Source organism: Sinohyriopsis cumingii, unplaced genomic scaffold (genome assembly GCF_028554795.1).
Source record: "Sinohyriopsis cumingii isolate HCF-2022 unplaced genomic scaffold, ASM2855479v2 utg000160l, whole genome shotgun sequence".
Taxonomy (NCBI): Eukaryota; Metazoa; Mollusca; class Bivalvia; order Unionida; family Unionidae; genus Sinohyriopsis; species Sinohyriopsis cumingii.
The window spans coordinates 12,095,679-12,118,397 of NW_028315873.1; the positions used below are offsets into that span (position 1 = coordinate 12,095,679).

The 22,719-nt window shown below is 34.6% G+C and overlaps 1 protein-coding gene and 1 long non-coding RNA gene across 2 annotated transcripts; both read right to left on the minus strand.

The window, feature by feature from the left end:
* Positions 1-1,548: 1,548 nt before the first annotated feature.
* On the minus strand, positions 1,549-21,180 carry LOC149774792 (uncharacterized). Its single transcript, XR_016416731.1, has 3 exons — positions 21,047-21,180; positions 4,606-4,719; positions 1,549-1,767 (listed from the first exon to the last, which is right to left on the minus strand). It is a non-coding gene; the product is annotated as an uncharacterized LOC149774792 (long non-coding RNA).
* On the minus strand, positions 11,209-14,646 carry LOC149774793 (uncharacterized). The gene is made up of 5 exons (XM_089944945.1): positions 14,289-14,646; positions 13,858-14,127; positions 13,395-13,673; positions 12,592-12,723; positions 11,209-12,361 (listed from the first exon to the last, which is right to left on the minus strand). The coding sequence occupies exons 1-5, from the start codon at positions 14,644-14,646 to the stop codon at positions 12,000-12,002; spliced, it is 1,401 nt and encodes a 466-aa protein (XP_089801071.1). The 3' UTR covers positions 11,209-11,999.
* Positions 21,181-22,719: the final 1,539 nt, after the last annotated feature.

Consider the following 22,719-nt stretch of genomic DNA (forward strand, 5'->3'; position numbering starts at 1 on the left):
CATTTACTCATACTTGAGTTAGAGCTCTTTCTGCAAAGTCTGCAAAGTGCTGGATACCCTATGTCACTCGTGCCAAATGAATGATATTAGGACTGTTAAAAAATAAATATTCAAGTGATATTAAAGTACATAAAATATACAGAAGCTGAAATTTCATTATCTAAATAGGAAAAATTAAGAGAACAAATATTAGGAACTTACTGTTCATCATGTTTTCTATATCTAGTAATATATAGTGTTATATATAATGCAACTACAAACCTATGTCCAAAAAAATAGCATCCTGTTTTCAGCTTTATCTGTAATTGATAACATTAGCACGATGTGAGGTTTAATGCCCTACCCTATCTGCAGAAGGTGCACACAGTGTTTCCCAAGTCCATACATCACCTCACTTATCATTATTGTCACTCTCATTACCATTCAATAACATTAGAAAGATTGCATGGATTGAAACTAAATGAAACTCAACTGCATAAAGTTTGATTTTCAACATTTATGATAAAATATAACTTAATCATAGACCCACCCTCAATAAACCTTTGCTTTTCAAATGCAATATACTATGGGGCCATCTGTTTGTTTGTTTAATGGTTTTTTAATATACTTTCAACAAGTTTAGTCATATCGCTATGATATCTCCATTATGCCGCGGACATGTAGCATCATGTCCCACCCAGTCACATTATCCTGACACCAAGCCAGCTAGTCCTAACACTAACCTCTTAATGCTTAGCACCATATGCGGCAGCTGCTGCTAACATTTATATAGGTCACTGATGTGACTCAACTGAGATTCAAACCCAAGACCTCTCATATCCAGAGCAGACATGCCAACTAATTAGGCCACTGGAGTTATGGGACCATCTGTGTTTCGTTGCAATGTCAAAAACATTTCCTCAGCTAATAATCAACAACACATGAGTGTGTGCTAACAATGAAAAAGAGACTTGTATGCTGAAATTTCTTATTTTTTTTTAAGTACCTAAAATTTCATATCTTTTTGTATAAGGCACACATTTTAAGAGAGAGATAAACATATATTGAAAAAACTTCAAACAAAAACATCCAACTTGAAGCAATGATGTTGTAGGTTTAACGCCATTTTTCAGCACATGATAGGCTATACATGGCGGCCAGTATTAATGGTGGAGGAAGAACCCAGGAAAACCCCGGAAAGAACCACCAGCCCTCAAGAAGCTACTGGCAAGCTTTCATACATACCCACATTAGCTGAATCTTAGACTCGAACCGCCACAGACAGAGGTGAGATGGCAGTGATCCGTAACGAAGAGCGCGTTAGACCACTCGGCCACTCGGGACCCCCCTGAAGCAATGAATATTTATAAATAATAGCAGTGAACACATAACTAATAGCTTAATATATATATAAATAATAACAGTGAACACATAACTAATAGCTTAATATATACAAATAATAACAGTGAACACATTTAATAGCTTAATATATACAAATAATAACAGTGAACACATAACTAATAGCTTAATATATACAAATAATTATAGTGAACATGTAGAAATAATAACTGTGAATATCTATTAATAATATCTAATATTATCTATAAATAATAATTGAATGCATATGTAATTCAAATGTTATCTAAATTTAACTTTAGTTAACTTACCAAGCAGACTACCTCCTCAATTAACTTATAACCTAGAAATTTCCACAACTCCTACAGTCAATCATTTCGAACTTGTGGAAGTTTGATGTATACGTTTCCATGAATACTCCAACTATGATTTCTGAAACAACGAAATCAATAAATTTTGAAACTGTGAGAACTATGTTGAAGCTTATGATAATATGACAGATTAGATTAAATAGGCACAGACAACAATATCCTTCTCCTTTTCTAAGCTATTTTTAACAGCACCAGTCCCAATACACCCATCCTAAAACAACACTTTGATGGGATGGATTAAACTTCTAAAGTCTATTGTGAACATCCATAACTTAATATTTTGTGACATCACACATGACTTTATGAAATCACACATGATTTTGTGACATCACACATGAATGCATCCGCAAACGAATATATGACTGGTCAAGATCATTTTGCCCCTTCCATTACTTTACGAAGAAGAAAGAGAGGAATGAGTAAAGCATTATTTACTTAGAACACACTCATTCAGAAAGCCTGTAGTACTATCAACCTCTTCCTTTTCTTCAGGCCCTTCTGAAAACACACTGAGATTTTTCCATTGGGAACAATATTTATTACAAAGAATACGAAGAGAAGCAAAAATAACCACTTGCATGTTTTACATATAGGAGCTAAATTCCAAGACAGTCGATCCTGCTTTATTTAGAGCCCCCTCTTATAATAAAACCATACTGAAGCAGGAAGTGGCCATAATAAGAGAGGTGGCCTTTCTAGCAGGGAATCACTCAGGTGTGATTAATAACTAAACACAAAGTACATATAATAACGTAATTTAACAATCACATGCATGTCATGGAATCCATGTTATAAAACATTAAAGACAAATAACATGTCAAGGAATCCATGTAATAAAACTTGTATTAAAGGCAAGTAAAAGGTCAAGGAATCAATGTAATACAACTTATATTAAAGTAAGTACCATTTAAAGGAAACCACGTGATTAAACATATTAAAGGCAAGTACCATGTCGAGGAATCTATGTAATAAAATTGACATTAAAAGCAATTACCGTGCACACTGGAGTCTGCCTGAGTTGAATTTGAACTTCTCCTGGGTTACATGTAAATGGATTTGCCTAGCTCAGGATGGTTATTAAGTATGAAATTGTAGAAAGAAAGGTGGGAATTCTTTCAGTAATGTGAAGATCCCTGGCCCAATCAAGCCATTGTTAGAAATCATCTAAACGGCATTTTATTTGTGACTCAACCTCATCGGTAGTAGTGTGTTTTGGATATACATTTAAACATTTAAGTTTCGAAAATATACTTAAAACTGACTTAAAAGTGAAAAATGTTTGCATCTTTAACTAAATGTAGTATCATCCAATCCTAAATTATAATGTTTGTAATGTTAGATATTGTGGATGAGACTTAAGTACTACATCTTACGTTTTCAAGCTCTATAAACTTTTGTTGAGACCACAATATCCAGATGTAAAAACACAATAACTTAAATTTTACATACCCTTATTTTGTAAAGAAACCATGGTAACAAAACTGCACTGCCCAAATAAAGAAATATTCTTGGGAAAGCAAAACAATGTAGCACGTTGAGTGCTGGATCAGTTACACAATTTTGTGTCCTATGTCCCCTAAATTTTGACCATGCATGCAATTTTTCATCAACATAAGAAAAAAAATAATCCATAAATATGCCTACATCTTGTTACTTGTGGGTTTCCATCCATGTCTCTGCTGATACCAGCAATAGTCATAGTTGTTTTATTTTTAAACAAATGATATGAAAACATCAACAATGTTTAAGGTATTGGGTAAGAAATGTAATTCTAGCTCTAGTGTGGAAGAAACCTCAGCCAATGAGATGTAAGATTATGTCATTCTATAAAAGAATATCATTGTATAAGGCAATGATGATGCCCTGTATATGTTTAACAATCTGAATAAAAATAGTGTCAATCAATTATGAGATCACCTGTTTAATATGCATAGATCATACATACTGTAACATAAAACTCATTCAACATCCTAATCATGTTAATGACAATCTAATAAGTGTGATCAGATATCAGATTAGAAGTATAACTGCTAGAACCTTGACAATATCAGCTAATCAGATCACATAATTGATATGCATGGCGGTCCTTCATTACAAAAAAAAAAAACTTCACTGAGGTCATGATATAATCTTTCATACGACATCAATCTAAATCAGGTTTAAAAGAAAACTAAGCCTCTATATTGTTCACAAGTGAGTGTTGATGGATGGATGCATGATACATAACTAAAAACAAACAAGAATTAAATTCAAAATCGTAAGCATTTTCAACCACTATAATTAAGTCGTCAAGGCAATTTACAGCATGGGTTTTGAAAAGTATCTTTTTGTCATCAGCTTTAAAGTGGGAATTGTAACAAAACCTTTAGCCATAGATGTAACTACTGGCTAGAGGACTATTAGTTTTAAATATTGTCTATCCCATAATGTTGGAATAATACAAAATACCTTGGTTTAAGATCTGACTTCTAAATAAAGGAACACTAGTTTTCAATATAGCCTATCCATGCTGAATGATAACCTACATAATCTATAACTTTCTTTACTCAGTAAATCTTAAAAGTTTTACAAATAGACTACAATATTGTGGTAATTCAAATCCTTCATTTTCTATTTCACACATTAGGAAAGCTCTTTTTATTCTATCTCTTTGATCATTCCAAATGAAATTATGAAAGATTTTTTAAATGTCTGGACAAAAATAATTAATGCATTCAAAACAGTAGCAAGCAGATAGAAAAGTAGTGACATGGCTACAGGTTTAATAATGTACACTTCTAAAAACAGACAGATTTCTTGGACCAATTAAGAATAATTTTTATAAATGCTCAAGATTTCTGAATAAAGAAAAGTGTTTAAAAGTAATATAATTATGAAGTATTCAAACTCAGTTTTATACCTAATACTTTAAATTGTCCAGTTCCATTCCAATAAGCTTCCCATGGGATACCAGTTCTCTACTGCATCCCTCACTGGTTCCTAGCTATGCAACCTCTGACAGGTTTTAAGTAGTCTGAAAGACAGCAATCTGCAGTTAGTGCCATGACCAGTAGTGCATGTTCAAGAGATAGTCTGGTGCCATCTGAAATTGTATTGGTACCATCAGCATACTGACTTATACTGGTATCTGCCTCAGATAAATGAATTCCTCCAATATGTGGGTTTACATTAACTGCTGTGTCCAGGATGTTTAGACAACGAATGAACAGACCTTGATAGAGGATATCTCCTTGCTGTACTCCATACTGTATGCAATAATGGACAAAATTGATTATTACTTATGCAGCTGGATATACTAGAACATAAGATTTAGACCCACTTGAATAATTAATTTCTGAATCAGGCAACATTATTTCTATCTACTATTGAAAGATCAAGTGCCATTGCAATGGAAATGGGCCTGTTCAAAATTTTGAAAACAATAGTATAACTGGAACCTTCACTTTTCTGTATATTTCATGGTATCATGAACAAGCCATGCATATTCATCATTATCTATTTTTAAGAAGACTGAATGCGAATTTCTAGCATACAATCTTTAAGACTACAAATTATTTGTTTCTGTGTGAATACAGCTGAGAGTCAAAAGCATAGTTTGAATGGAGATTTTGCCATAATAGCTTATTAAACTTAACTGTAAAATCATTAATGCCTGGAGATTTACTATTTCATATATTTTTTCTATCCCTGAAACATTTGACCCAAAAAACTGATTCATTGTTCAATCTCCTTAAAAATGTATTATTTATTTTGTTTGCATTAGCTTCTGAACTCAAATGTATGGTAAAGAAAATTGTTGGCTCATTCCAATTGCCTACAATAATGGAAGAAATAGTATTAGTGTATATCATTTTACTTTCAATATGTGTTCAAAAAATTGTATAAACGTTTGGTCTAGAATATGCAACTTAAGTGAAACATTTGTTTTGACAGTTATATCCCAACTCATGTAGCTGCCATTGTCACTGAAAAGAGATTATCATGCACATTGAATTCAAGTGTGCTGCAAACAAATACTGCATCCTCTCTAGTGGTATAGGATTCATTTTAAGTAAAATATCATCTGTAGACCGACTCTGCATTTTTATCACTTGAATATCTATCTACAATACATATAATACCAATATCAGAGCAATTGCAAAATAAAATAAATTTTATTTGGCAAGATCTTTTTTTGAACTCAAATGTATGCAACGTGACAACAAATTCCAATACATTTACTAAGTCTGTTAAGCAAGACGACAAAGTATCAAGCTACACATTTTTGTAAATAACAGAAAGTCTCTTGCACTTGGTTAATTCATAGAGAGTTGTTTTCACATACATTCAATAATACTACAACTAATCAATGGTTAAACACATGACTTTGCCTCCCAACAAACTTAAAATTTTCACAGCAGAAAGCAGTTCAATTTATGCAAAAGTGTATACTAGTATATAATCACTTCTATTTATCAGCAGTGAAACTAAATGTAGAAATTTATCCCTACAGTATTATCATACCATCCCGTTTGTTTGTACCCCACTACCCATTTGAAAGACAGAAGACATCAAGGATTCAAATGATACATAAAACTGTATCATTTCTTTCACTGATTTATCATTTCTAACATGACTGTCACCAGGGGGTCTCAAACACTGTCAGCTTGTTGGTGTTTTGAATCAAACAGGAGTTTCTTTGGAACACAAGAATCATATCTGCGTGGGCCAGTCTATGTTTTCAAGCAGCAGATGTGATGTAGTTCACCGTCTTTGAAAATCTCAATAACGTCAGTAAACTTTGGATTTACATATCTTTGAATGCATTTATATAAGAGTTCCTCCTATTTGTTGTTCAGTTTGTTTTGGAAATATCGTAACTAGACACTGCAAATATTGGTTGCTAAATACAGTGATTCTGAGAAAGACTATTCTAAATACCTGAAATGGACAGCAAGCAGTCTGGCTGCTTGTTTACATCAGGAGTTTCCGTTAGCACTGAAATGAAAATAATCTGACAGTATTAGGTACCCCTAGGCGATAATCAGGTTAGATATATAAATCAATGAATGAAATGAACAATTTTTTTGAAGCCTTTCATTTTTAAAATCGGCTGAGGGTTCAAAAAAGTGTGAGGGTATAGAAATACTATAGTTATTGGGTGTGTTTGTGATTTTTAATGTTGCTTTAACAATTTTCAGTCATATCACAATGACATCTGCAGTGTGGCAGTTTATAGTGATGTCTAACACTGGGGTATCATACCGCAGACATGTAGCAATGTGTCCCACCCAGTCACATTATTCTGACACCAGGCCAACCAGTCCTAACACTAACCTCTTAATGCTGAGCGCCAAGCGAGGCTGCTGTAAGTACCATTTTTACAAGTCTTTGGTATGACTAGGGCAGGATCGAACCCATGACCTCCCGTATCCAAAGCAGATGATCAAAGCACTAGGCCACTGGAGCAGTCTCTACAGTTATTGGTACTGAGAAACAACTTGGTTGTGTAGTATAGAGTATCTGACATTACTTGTGACTGATCCCTAAGCCATGTGCAATATGGACATGAATTTGGATCATCCATCATCACATATTTCATAAAAGAAATTTTTCATGTAACAACTCTAGCAAGTAAATGGTAGTTCCGACTTTAAATAAAAAGTCTTAATATACATGTAACTGTGATAAGCTACAATGAAGGATAAAGGGATCCTAATACTAGTACTAAATGACTTTGTGCTGAAGAAGATGACGTATAATAAAAACGTTCAATTTATTATTAATTGTACCACCTTTATGTCGCTGGTCAAATATAGTTGTCTCTATTACATTAGGAAAATTATCAGACACATAAAAAGGAACCATTAAAATATTGTATAGTAGTTAATTTCTCTCTCCATTTCAGTTTTGTGTATATGTATTTATGGCAGCTCACTATCCCTCCAAAACTACAGAACTGGTTGGAGCTTTAGCAATGTACTCTCCTATGTCCAAATGCCAAAGGCTTTTATATTTTTAAGATACTGCCATCCTTTAGTACTATTGTATCACCCACCAGATAAAATAATTTTAAATCAAGGTTTCTCTTCTTCCCCGTTCAGCCGTTGTCAATATTATTTATTTTTCCTTCCTTTTTCCAAAATTTGGTGCTTGGGCTTTCACTCCCCTCCCTTCAGGCATAAGATCAAATTTGGACTGGTTTCCTTGCCTTGTTTCCCCTGAATGGGATGGAGAAATATATTTTATCTGATAATAAATAAATTTTAGTCACAACTGACTTTAATTTTGTTTGGAGTTTGAATTGTAAATTTAAAATGGGGCTTGGGGGTTCATTATTTACACAGAGCAATTCCTGACATTGCTTGTTATTGTGCGACATGACAGTCTTATAGTGTTTGTCAGCAGGACATGGGTGACAATTAGTTTTCCTATATTGTCTCTATATCTGTTACTCAGTACTGAACTTTCCACATCGTAATAATCATATTCCAATCTAAAATACCTTCACAGATGAATTGACGGTGAAGTTATTGTCATAGGTTATCTGACATTTCTTTGACAGACTTGACGTAAACATGGCAACATGCAATGGATCACAGATTTCACTTCCAGATCATCACCAATCCCTGATTACTCACAGTGCACTGTCACTGAAATACACACAGACAACCGCACCATAATGCTAAAATTCTTCAGAATAAACAATTACTTTTAAATCGATACCAATAATGCCTAAGGACAACTCTTCTATCACCACCAATGTTAGTGGAAAAAATGTTCAAATAATAGACTTTTGCATGCTGACCACTCCAGTGGCCTAAATGGTTTGAGTGTCTGTCTCAGATGTGGGAGGTCACAGGTTTGAACTCTGGCCGTGCCATATAAAGGCTTATAAAAATGGTACTAGCAGCAGCCATGCGTGGCACTCTGCATTAAGATGTTAGTGTTAGGACTGGTCGGCCTGGTATCAACATGATGCCATATGTCTGCAGCATGATGCCCCAGTACTAGACATCACTATAAACTGCCACAATGCAGACATCATTGCAATATAACTCAAATTTTAAAAGATGTTTTAAAAATCACAAAATGCAACACATATTTGCATGCCACACCTATTTCGACTCTACACACAAAGTCTTTTTGAATATCACACCAAAGATCATGACATCTGTCAGAAAGTGTATAGTGCTGGTGTTGCACTGTGTGCAAGTTTTGGTCCAAGTGCTCTTGCGAACCAAAAGTAGTTTTTCTATATCTTCCTTAATTGTAGGAATTTATGTGTAGTAAGAACTTAATTGTACATGTAATACAAGATATGTAAGTTAATTCTATCTGAAAATACATTTGGAATATAAAAAGACTGATAAATTAAATTTTAATTGAAATTTAAATAAACATTCAAATTTAGAAAACTAAATTTTAATGAAAAATTAAATTTTCATACAAATTTTTAAATCCAAACTGACAATTTTGTTAGACAGAAAAATTGTCTAATGAAGGTTGTTTAAAACAAGTGGTAGCTTCGGTCTGTACAATACGAAACAATCTGTCTAGAGGTAATAAAGCAAGACAGCTCACATTGATTTTTCCAGCAAATTGCAATATGCCTATTCAAATGCATATAGGTGTACACATTAAAGAAACAATTACATGTGCTATGTTCCACATTTATTGTGTCGGGTACTTTGCCAGTTGTTAGTATAAATAATAGAGCACTCAAAGTTCCCATTTTGGTGGGACCAGTACTATATTTGTCTTTTGGTGTGACTTCTTACTGCCTAAACAGTGGAACTGTGTAACATGTTCTCTCGGTTAAAGGGTTCATATGTACCTTCAACAAAATGAAACTATCTTAACACTTTCTTCAATATTAGTATGGTATTATTCATTTAATTCACGAAGCATACTTTAACTTAATCCAATTTCAGGATTCCTGGGTCCATAGCATTCCAGCCAACTGAAATGTAGGTCAACTGAACTTGTGTGAGAATCTGAATTTAGTACAAAGAGGACAAAAGATTAATTTAAGTATAACTAAAGCAGTATGACTTAGTGAAAAAGTGCTGATATGATATTTCTGAACACTTGGCCTCTCATTTCCCTGTCAGTCGATCAAGAAACACACTACACAACGATACTACTTTGGCAGTAGTATGTCCCACCCAAAAGCATAAAGACCTGAGGAGACAACTTATATTGTAGGACTACCCCCAAATGCCTGCGTTTGTATGTAAAGTGCAAACGTTTTGTCTTGCACAGTGCTGAAAACATCAGATAGCCTGATGCCTGGGGCCCCTTTAATTTTAGTTCGGGCCCGTCCTGTATTCCCAGTGAGATGCCCATCGGGCTTGTCGAAAAAAATAAGTTTGCCTGTGGAAACTTTGATTGCACTGATGAAATAAGTAAATGTGCCTTCTAGATGTTGGCATACATGCCATAATACAGTGCAATCTAAATCAGTTTACCACTGTCCTACGTGAGATTGAGATCTGATTTTAATCAAATGGAAGCTTTGCTTCAAATATGTTTTTGCACTCCGAGACCTTTTGACACGGTCATGTTTCTAGAAAACACAATTTTTAGTAATCTTAAAAAAAAAATATGAAAATTCAGACTATTCCTGTTACATGTACTATGTATAAACACTGAACTGATATCAAACTGATAGCAGTTTAAATAGCGGCAATTTGGGGGGGGGGGGTAGGAAGGGGAACACATAGTGGTCAGCCATGAAATTTTATGGATGAGGGTCAAAACATCATTAAAGGTAAAATTGGGGAAGGCAACTATTGCCCCCACCCCCTTGCCCCAATGTGCAAGCTAACAATTGGGTAGACCAGCAAGTTGCTCTCCACCTTTTTTTTTTCTTTGACTGGCGGCGGAGACCAACGTTGTTCTGCACCAGTCGTGCTGATACGTCCGAGCTATGTCACCTCGGATGATCGGACCGCGCGCTATTAATTAATAAATTTATTTAGACTAACCTTTGTATCCAGACGGTAAGTATAATCCCTGTTCTAATGATCCACAACGTTAAATCCTTTAGAACACACACTTTTTTAGTATAAATCCCTGTCAGAACAGAACACCTGTGTATTCATCGGCTGTTGACCTTAGATCTGAATTACCCACGCATGCGTGTAAAGCAGCATCACCACAAGGTAAGAGTAACGCGTGAAAACCGTCTAGCGAGGCATATTTCACTGGGAATTTACTGATGCTTGGGTGGGAACTGTGTCGTTACGGCAGAAATTTAGGAGATAGACAGAGAGAGAGACGTCATGTCAGAAATGTGAGATAGAGTGAATGATAAATAAATTGTAAAAAGACCACAAACTGTATTCAGATGTGAAAATATGCTACACAATAATAATAATAATAATAATAATAATAATAATAATTTATTATTATTATTATTACTGTGGTAGCATCTTCAATCATATTTAATAACATTTACAATGGTATAAATGGATTTTATGACATACTCCATACATATCTACATATTAATACTTTACATTACTTATAAGAAGAACATGATTATTATGATGAATATTATTAATAACATTTGCAATGGTATTTATGAATACATACATACATACATACATGCATACATACATACATTACTTATAACATGATTAGCATGATGAACTTTATTAATAACATTTACAATGGTATTTATGAATACAAACATACATGCATACATACATATATACGTCAGTTATAATTTTACACCATAACTTACATGGATAATGTTATATTTTAATCAAAAACAATAGTTTCTTCTTCCCTTTTGACCACTGGTCTTCAAAATTCCTTGATAATTCTGTCCTATGTCTCTTTATCCGTGGAGAAATGATACATTTCAATTAAACGTGACTTTGCTGATTTTTCGCCTCTGTATACTTGGTCTCCCATTTCTTCAACCAACCAGGACCAAATATTAAATACAGCACTGTATGCTATGAAATAATAATAATAATAATAATAATAATAACGATCCTTTTCATATTAAATATTCCCTCGCACTGCTGGTATCAGACCATGTACATCCGACTCACTTCCCTATCTCCTGTTTTGACTGCAAATATAAACTTTCTCCATCATACTAAAATCCCTCGCGCAACAAATCGTTACTTATAACATGATTAGTATGATGAACTTTATTAATACATACATACATACATACATACATGTTAAGAAATAACATTACTTATAACATGCTTAGTATGATGAACATTATTAATACAATTTACAATGGAATTTATGAATACATACATACATACATACATACATGCATACATACATACATTATAAATTGACATGTGAGTTGGCGGTAATTTTGTTTCTTTTGTCAAATTTGCGTGATAATTTGTTTATGTGCGAGATGTATATGTCTGGGTTCTTTATTCTTGCTAATGAGCGGAAATTCTGATAAGCTCTGTGATATCTTCCAGGGATTTCTCTTAAGAGTTCCTCGTCCTTCAGTACTCTGACGAAAGTTTCAATATCCTTTCTTCGTGAAAACTTTGATTTTCCTGTCTGGAAACTTTCCGATTCGGAGACTGTTGTAGAGTATATTTCATCTAGAGCATGGCCAACCCCACCAGCCAACTTGCTATGCCTGTCCAAAGTGGCGTCACTCAGCTGATGACCGGCCGTTCGTAAGCTTTCTATAAAGATAATAAAAGTCAGCATTAATATTTTAATGTCCAAAATTAACATTATGTGGTAGTTTCCAAATTAATGAACACATACTATATTAGACACCAATAACATCATGCTAAAGTCGTATTTCCACGAATTACAAAAATACTGCATATACTAAGACTTCATATATTTATAAAACACAATTCTTCCAATTTAAAACGATTAATAACAATTCCGTTATCAAATGATTTACCTTTGAACTCCTTGTTCAAAACTTCATTGACTAGGTTAACCTCATCATTGTTTCCGGCCCCTCCTCGAAGATTAATTGTTCTGTTCCTCATCAAGTCTTGCTGCATTCTCTCTGATACGCACCGAGATAAGTCTGCAAGAATTTAATTTGCTTTGTTACTTAGGACTGTTCTCTCATTGTTTAACTGATTCTTATACAAATTTACTGTTACTGACCCACAAATGAAATAAAGATGTTATATACTACCGCAGAATGATCACACTAAATTAAAACTATTTTCTTCAGAATATTTGATATATGCATCTGATGATTCTGATATAGTCCTAATGGGTATTCAGCTGTCACTTCCTTGATGTTCCAAAATTATATTAAATATAGGTGACTTGTTTTTAAATAAATGAACCGATAGAATCTTTACTGTGGAACTTTTGTAACATCCAATTAAACACTTGTTATAACTTTTATAATTTATTTTGACATGACATTTTAATATTTTTTGTGCAGTAACCCTAAAGCAAACACTAAGTATCGCAAACAAAAGGACCCAAAAAATATAATGCAGGAGTTTTTTAAAATTACTTTATGAACAAGTAAGTATTTAGTGAATTTTTTTTGTGATGTGTTTTATCATGGACAACCGTTTTGTTCTTTATAGTCGCTGGGATAATGAACTAATATAGAATAATTACAGTAATAAAAGGCTTCAATATAGGTTGTTCCTTCATAGATGTTAGATGGAGTTAGCTTGACCTAATTAACATATAAATACATTAATGCTCTGAAACAAATATAACATGGCTTACTTGCAATTAGATTGTGCCCCAGGATAAAGTATTTTCTGTGGTTATTGTTGTGGAATTTGACCATGTCTTGCTTCCAAAAGGACACCATTGATGGGCCATCATTTTCTCTGACAGCATCTCTTCTTACTTTATCTTCCATCCCTCTGAATAGAATTGTCTTTGTATACTCCAACTTACGGTCGATAACCTTTTCACTTACATAGTCTTTCTTGCTCTTCCCTTTCTTAGATTTCCTTCTTGATATCTTTTTGCAATTTTCAGAGCAAAACCATTCTTCGTCTGGAAATGAAAACACATGTATCTTACATAAAAATGAGAATATGAAAAAAAAAATTATAAGTATGTCAATATGACCATTATTATAAAGTAACAGTTGGGGTATGATTTTAGATAATGCCATATCTTTTCTATTGATAAAGTTCCATGAGATGAACATTAATGAAGAGATACATTATGTTATTACCACTATCTGGAAGCTCTTTAATCCCTTTGCATGAAACATGAAACCACTGATGGTCACATTGCTGATTGGAACATTCGACCATTGGTTCTTCTTTGACCGACTGGCACACACAATAAATCTTCTCCTCTACAGTTTTCCTGCATGTGTCACCGCACACCCACTCATCTGGCAGATTGTCTTCCTCTAGGTTAAAACAACATAGATGGAAAAAGGAGCCTCTAGGGCAGGATCTATTCAGGCATTGTATCATCGGTTCATCTTCTCCCAGATCTGGAAATAATATATCTTCGTATTTAACCATAAACCAAACTCAAGAAAATATTGAACAAGCATAAAACAGTTGGTCATGCAATGTCACTAATTTTAAATCCATTTAAGTTTTATCTTAAGATCCAAAATGTTAGTTCACTAGCTCAAACAAATCTACGTACCCTCTTTGCATATACAGTATTGGTAACTATCTCGCCCAGTCTCTTGAGCTGTGGTCTGCTCCAAACATTCTGGTATTGGTTCCCAAAATATGTCCACCACTTTCTTGCATATTTCTTTAAGATATGATGTTTTGTCCTCATTACCCAAGTCATCCATGTCATCGTGAAGATTGTCCAACCCTATAACCTGCATCGCTGCCAGCACTAAATACCCATCTGTCACGAAGTTAAGGAACTCACTAGCATAATTGAAACAGGATCCCACGTGTTTCGAAACGGAAAGATGGTTAAAAACATTTTTTAAATGAAACAACGTTCCCTTGTCAGCTGCACTCTTCCCATCAAAGAGCAGGTCCATTGTATCCTAGTTGATAGAGAATGAGAGTATATATATATATATATATATATATATATATATATATATATATATATATATATATATATATATATATATTGTGTGTGTGTGCTTTAATCCATGATGGTACCACATAAACTTAAGCATCCACGTTTATCGGTTTTGAGTTTGTCAGGAGATATCTTTGTATTCGATAAGACCAAAACTGTTATTAGTTTAACAATGATGTACATTGATACTGATTTTGACTAAGTGAAGCACATTGGTACTGATGTTCATCACTTGTGCAAAAAAATAGAATACGGATAATTTTGAAACAATAGAATCTCCATCATAAAGCTGTACAAAACAAGCTATAGATGTGTATTATTCTACCTGAAGCAGTAGCATTCTTTTGTGAAATTCTCCAGGTGATGGCACCAAACCCTCCAATCTTTGTACAGGATTCCCAGCATTGGATCTTGCATTTGGAGCATCCATGTGTCTTTCACAAGACAGGCCATCCCCCCAGCACACTATGGGATACACATGATTATCATCTCTTCTTGGAATATAATCATGCAGCCGCTCCAGTATCCTAATAACACCTGCGGTTGTTGAAGGATTTTCTGGGATCACACCAATATTAAGCTGTGAAATGGAATACAGTTTTATTACTGTACTGATACCAAGCCTTTATAACAGAGTATGCAGTTAAAGCGTTTGAGACAAAAATAATTTTCTCCACTTGCTATTGTTGTATTTTTGCCACAAAATAAATACGCACACTCTCTTACTTTGAACATATCAGAGTAAGAAAAGAAAAACAATTGCAAATCTAAAACTGAGTGTACACATATCTCATCAGATCGTAAAAGTAGATTTGTTTAAACTGGTATTGTTGCTGTACATGTTGAGCGATGTTGTTGTTGCTTCTTTTTGTTTTGTTTTTTGCTTGTGCTCTCCTTTCGACCGATCTTCGATTATTGTAAGTATTCGTTATATCACCAATTCTCTCTCTCTCTCTCTTTCTCTCTCTCTCTCTCTCTCTCTCTCTCTCTCTCTCTCTCTCTCACACACACACACACATACACACACATATTACATAAATTCATATCGTATCATTTCGCGGCTAAAAACACTTGTCATCATTGTAGGGGTGAAAATTTCAGACCAGAATTTCGAGAGATTTCAGTCCTGAGAAGTTTCACTGAATGTCCTTGGATTGCGCTCACAGCTACAGCTACCTCAAAAGTGAAAGAAGATATATTTAAGTATCTTTTGTTAGACCCAAGTAGAACAATCACGATCGCAGTCTTACCAGATAGGTATTTACCCCACCCCACATCACCCACACCTCTCTCTCTCATTTATCTGTGGTCGTCTCGGGAATTCTAGCAATGTTAAGCAAAGAGGTCTTTGAGCCAACTCCCTTTGTTCTAAAATTAAAGGATTTTATATCTGTAACTTTTCTCCCATCGCCTGTTTTTGCGAGTATTGCATAAAAATTCAAAAAGAGTTTGAAGAAAATTTATTTGTTTTGTTTTTTATTGCAGTTGATCTTTTCTTTCTTGATAATTGCATACTTAAAGTTGTTTTATTTTGGCTAGTACTCCCCTTCTTAGGCATGACACCTTTCAGCTGGTTTCCTTGTCATGTTTGAAAGTAATATTTCTAGTGATCCTTGCCATGGATCTATTGTATAATGTGTGCTATAGGTGTGTGTTGGTATACTGTTCTGTATTTGCTATAAACCTTTAATGTTTTTGTTTGGATTGGCTGCATGTTTCTAATCGTTATAGTTATACTCTGCTCTTCCCCAACCTCGATTTATATTGGTTTTTAATTGTCTTGGTTAATAATTTATATATTGCATATACAAGCCCGTACTGTATGTTTGCTATAGTAGCCACTTTAAATTAAAATTTCTTTCCCGCATCTCATCCTTGCATCAGTAATATAGTTTATAATTTCATCATAGAGTTTCTTATCAATAATATTATTAATATATAAAATATTTCTCCATTTCGTCTACACTGTCTCCCATTGTATCATTGGGTTTGTGATTTCTACCCCAAATTGAGTTTTCTTAGGAAACTCCTGCATTATGATTGTGTGTATCATCCCATCTTTCTTTTCCGTCCATTATTTTGTTTTTATATCTGCATCTCATAATGATATCTTTTTTTATGGTTCAAATTTCTTGGTGGCTTTATGAGTTTGGTCAGTTTGTTGTTTTGCAGATTTCTGGTAGAGTACTTAACATATATCGGTACAAATAAATGTATAACGCTGTCCATGCATAGTTTTTCTCTTTATTCATATTTCTTATCATATTTAAGACAATATTCGTTTTCCTATATTGGAGTAGAGGGTAGCCCAAACCTCCCACCAATTTTGCTCTCTCTCTCTCTCTCTCTCTCTCTCTCTCTCTCTCTCTGCGTTGACTTAATAGACCCAAGTGCTCTTTAATACCACCTCTTATAATTACCTTGGGAATAAAATGAATGACAGTGATACAACAATATAATCTTGAGTATAAAATTGTTATACCGTGGAGAACAAAGGAAAGCATCTGTTGCTATTATCCAACTATCCAAATTTTACATAAAAGGGTGGAGTGTATATTACAATGTGTATGCGAGGTGTTCTCCAGCTATTAAACAGATTAACGCTTCCTGCTGTGCAGTGCGGCGACAGGAGATCAAAGGAACTGTCTCCACCCTTTTATACATAATTTTCGGCTTGGGGAAAAGAAATACAATTACCTGTATACGTCCTCTTTAATACTCGGCCACTCGTACATAGCCGAATGGCCGCACACGAGCATAATCCAAATTAAGTAAGTCGTCCTGGATTGCTTTGGGCATCATTGCCTGACGCCACCTCCACCTTCCACGCAACCCCACCCCCAACGCTACTAAAGATAAGTACAAAGAAAAAACAAAAATTAAAATAACTAAATAAGAATAGCCTTGCTACATCTAACATCGGTTATAATCTCATTTATGTGATCTGAGTGGAGCCAAATAAAACGTAAGATGTTTGATAAACTTGTTACACTGACACTTATACCTGAGCAACATGTAGTAGTCATACACAGGAGAAACTTTTCAGGCATTTTGTAATCATTCTTTATTACGACAAATAGTAATATACATAGTTTGTAGAACTCCTAGTACTAATAACAATAACAATTTTGCAGGCCTAACATTTTCCTAGACATTGCTGAAGCATCTGCAGACTGTGAAGAAGAACTCAAGTGGTTTCTTCATCACATCAAAACGACGAGGCTGTCAGCCAAGAAGACAATTATTTATTGCAGGTACATATATAATACCACCACCACAAATGCGACAGGAAATATGTATTATTATTATCATTAGTAGTAGTAGTAGTAGCATTGTTGTTGTTGTTGCTGTCGTAGTAGTAGCAAATTTCTTTCTTTTCATTATTAATCATTGTCTTTTTCATAATTTTCATAAAGTCGCAGCAGTATGCTTTAGAAGCACGTATTACCCCACGCTTGTCAGTAACTCAGTCTGATATATTCAGCAAGTTTTGATATGTTGTTCCTAAAAACTGTCCGTTTTCTTTGTGTATTTCATAGCTCTCTCTGTCACCATTGTGTGTGTGTGTGTGCTTTAACGGTCCTTTAAAAACATCAATAACTATTTCATGATGAGGGAGCGAAATGTCTTTCACGATGACACATTGAGGGAGTCGACCCGTGCTGGTCTGCTATATTGAATTAGCTACCCTTGAATTGCTAGTCTGACCCTCTAACAACTGAGATACCACGGCTCTAGTCAAATACTCATCAATGAAAATGTGTGTGTGTTCGGCTTGTTTCGCGAGGGATTAAAATATAAAGGAGAAAGTTTATATTTGCATTCAAAACAGGAGACAGGGAAGTGAGTCGGATGTACATGGTCTGATACCGGCAGTGCGGGGGAAATTTAATATGAAAAGGATCGTTATTATTATTATTATTATTATTAGTTCAGAACATACAGTGCTGTATTTAATGTTTGGTCCTGGTTGGTTGAAGAAATGGGAGACCAAGTATACAGAGGCGAAAAATCAGCAAAGACACGTTTGATTGAAATGTATCATTCTTCCACGGATAAAGAGACACAGGACAGAATTATCAAGAAATTTCGATGACCCGAAAGCATAATTCGCTGTCTCGTTGCTACTGTAGCATTCGGAATGGGGATCCAAATCAGCGATGTAGATATCGTTATTCTTTGGGGATGCCCAAGGAGCATTCTGAGCTATTGGCAAGACATTGGGAGATGTGCCAGAGATGGGAGAAAAGGTTATGCTTGTCTCCTACCTTACAGGACAAGCATGATGAAGACAACAATAGATGAAAACATGATAGAAGTTGCGAAAAATCGTCAAGTCTGTTTAAGAAGAAAAATTCTTGAGGCATTGTGGATCCCCGAAATGGATAAACTTCCCGCTGGCCTAGAAGAATGTTCCGCGGGAAAATGCAATATATGCTCTTGCGACAAATGTAATTGTTGTGTAAATTGTTGCAAAACTTGTCAATGTAGTGGTCAGAAGGGAAGAAGAAACTATTGTTTTTTATTAAAATATAACATTATCCATATGTTATAAGTTATGGTGTAAAATTATAACAGACGTATATATGTATGTATACATGTATGTTTGTATTCATAAATACCATTGTAAATGTTATTAATAAAGTTCATCATGCTAATCATGTTATAAGGAATGTATGTATGTATGTATGTATGTATGTATTAATAAAGTTCATCATACTAATCATGTTATAAGTAACGATTTGTTACGCGAGGGATTTTAGTATGATGGAGAAAGTTTATATTTGCAGTCAAAACAGGAGATAGGGAAGTGAGTCGGATGTACATGGTCTGATACCAGCAGTGCGAGAGAATATTTAATATGAAAAGGATCGTTATCATTATTATTATTATTATTACTTTTATTTCATAACATACAGTGCTGTATTTAATGTTTGGTCCTGGTTTGTTGAAGAAATGGGAGACCAAGTATACAGAGGCGAAAAATCAGCAAAGACACGTTTAATTGAAATGTATCATTTCTCCACGGATAAAGAGACATAGGACAGAATTATCAAGGAATTTTGAAGACCAGTGGTCAAAAGGGAAGAAGAAACTATTGTTTTTGATTAAAATATAACATTATCCATGTAAGTTATGGTGCAAAATTATAACAGACGTATATATGTATGTATGCATGTATGTTTGTATTCATAAATACCATTGTAAATGTTATTAATAAAGTTCATCATGCTAATCATGTTATAAGTAATGTATGTATGTATGCATGTATGTATGTATGTATGTATTCATAAATACCATTGCAAATGTTATTAATAATATTCATCATAATAATCATGTTCTTCTTATAAGTAATGTAAAGTATTAATATGTAGATATGTATGGAGTATGTCATAAAATCCATTTATTCCATTGTAAATGTTATTAAATATGATTGAAGATACTACCACTAGTAATAATAATGATAATAAATTAGTATTATTATTATTATTATTATTATTATTATTATTGTGTAGCATATTTTCACATCTGAATACAGTTTGTGGTCTTTTTACAATTTATTTATCATTCACTCTATCTCACATTTCTGACATGACGTCTCTCTCTCTGTCTATCTCCTAAATTTCTGCCGTAACGACACAGTTCCCACCCAAGCATCAGTAAATTCCCAGTGAAATATGCCTCGCTAGACGGTTTTCACGCGTTACTCTTACCTTGTGGTGATGCTGCTTTACACGCATGCGTGGGTAATTCAAATCTGAGGTCAACAGCCGATGAATACACAGGTGTTCTGTTAAGACAGCGATTTATACTAAAAAAGTGTGTGTTCTAAAGGATTTAACGCTGTGGATAATTAGAAGAGGGATTATACTTACCGTCTGGATACAAAGGTTAGTCTAAATAGCTCGGACGTATCAGCACGACTGGTGCAGAACAACGTTGGTCTCCGCCGCCAGTCAAAGAAAAAAAAAGGTGGAGAACAACTTGCTGGTCTAACAATTGGGATGCACCATTTCTCCCTGTGAAACACCTTATTTTCCCCCAGGACAAGCCCCCATTTTTATATTCCAGTTAGCTGTGGCTAAACTACATAATAGCAAAGGGACAGACTTAAGTACACAAGCATAAGGTCAGTGTGACTAATTAACAGTTAATCCTTATCACTGCATTCATCTTGTGAAAAGGATTGCCTTTGGGACATACTTCAAAGAAACCATGTGATATAGTGTGTGTATATAAGCACCAGCAACTGATTGGCAAATAAACGATGCAATATTTTGTTTTAATGTTCAAATCTGCAGTCAAAAATTACCATACATGTGGCAACTGTTTTCCCACGTTTCATATCCCACCTGATTTCCTTAGGTTTAACTCTTAACACATTAACCCCTGGAGCTTTTTGTCATTTTCGCCTGAAAATCGAGTAGGAAACACATTTTGAAAGCTATTTCTGAACAGACTCGAAAACACCAAACCCCCGTTCATCTTTCAATAACATACTGCCTAGTTGTGTTAGAAACATCGTTTTTCATTGGCTATTTGACTCGCGCATGAGCAGAAGGGTAAAAGTCTAAAATCCGGACACAAAATCGGATTCCGACCACGGGCGAATTTTGGGTAGAAAAAAGTCGGGTCCAAAAAATGAGTTTTTTTAATCCGTCTTTTGTAGTGCAATTGATATTCCAGATTATTTGGTATCATTGTAGAGCTCCATCTGTCTACCTTTTTATAATACCACCACGTTAGTGTCCCATGCATGACCATGACGCTACAGAGCTCGGCAGTAGGCTACTACCTCCTGCCCCGTTAAGTCATCGCTAAAGGTTAATGTGTTAAGGCATGCGCTAATGCTTGCTAAATACTTCTTTTACTATAAACAAGTTCTTTGGGAGCACATATACTGCATGGTATATTTTGTGGAATAGCAGATAACTCGCCCCATGGAGAACTCGCCCTGGGAGAACTCGCCCCATGGAGAACTCGCCGTTGGAGAACTCATCCCAGGTTTCAGAAGAAGTCGCCCCATTGTGGTCGGAGAAGTCGCCCCACTTCGCCTGGTGAAGTCACCACAAGGATCATTTATATTAATTCTGAGATGGCGCCACATGGTTGTTAAGGCTTTATTGTTATTTTTCTTCAACTTAATAACTTGATGACATGGACATCTATAACCCGAAATCGACTGAATTGGCGATGACCGTCAATAAGCCAAAGGGTTATAATATCATCTCTCTAACTGAACAGTTTAATCTGATTGTTCATTGAGATTTGCTAACCATTGACGAATGATACTTGAACTCGATAAAAAGCATCATTGACGCTTACTCAGGAAATGCGGTTGCTACTGAGTTCATCATCATGGCTAATGTGCAGAATTCGGACTGCTTCTGAAAGCTCACTTGTACTACGCCCATCATTTAGTTGATTTCTTCTTTTTTGCCAGTGTTCGTAATTGTATTAATTCTCAAAAAAACAAACTATTTAAAGTTGAACGAGAAGTTTAAAAAATATTTTACTACTAAATTGCCGATGCAAAATAAACGAGAGTACGTTATTTTATTAACACCACGATCACGCGTACTAGCGGGATTTTGTTACCTTTAATGCATATTTGAACTGCTCGACGTACTTGGGACATAATGAGAAGATCATCTTTAAAAACAAATTTAAATGTCACATTTAAATCCTGGACTAAACTGAATAATATTTCACATGGTCCGAATCAGCTTGGAAGTTTGGAGAATCAGCCAGGAATCTTGGCCAATTCAGTCAGTAATTTGTACAAATTCAGCCTGGTCCGAGTTTGAGAGTAATTACCACATAAATGAATAATGTTAGTATATTAGATGTATCAATCACGAAAGTTTAAAGTTATATTCGTTTAAAAAAAATCTCGTGGTTATCCGGTGTGTGTTGTTATAGGAAATTTAACGCTTTTATATGAACAAACAGACTTTCAATTATAAGTGATTTATTGTCTTTTATCAACATCACTCAAACAAGATGAATGCAGAATGGGAAGGAA

What these genes read in the sequence shown, in the direction of transcription:
- LOC149774793 (XM_089944945.1), bottom strand. Translation starts at nt 14,646, where the DNA reads ATGGACCTGCTCTTTGATGGGAAGAGTGCAGCTGACAAGGGAACGTTG. An exon ending in GGGGCACAATCTAATTGCAA is followed by an intron (nt 12,724 to 13,394) that starts GTAAGCCATGTT and finishes AAATTCTTGCAG; the next exon opens with ACTTATCTCGGTGCGTATCA. An exon ending in TTTGAACAAGGAGTTCAAAG is followed by an intron (nt 12,362 to 12,591) that starts GTAAATCATTTG and finishes TTATCTTTATAG; the next exon opens with AAAGCTTACGAACGGCCGGT.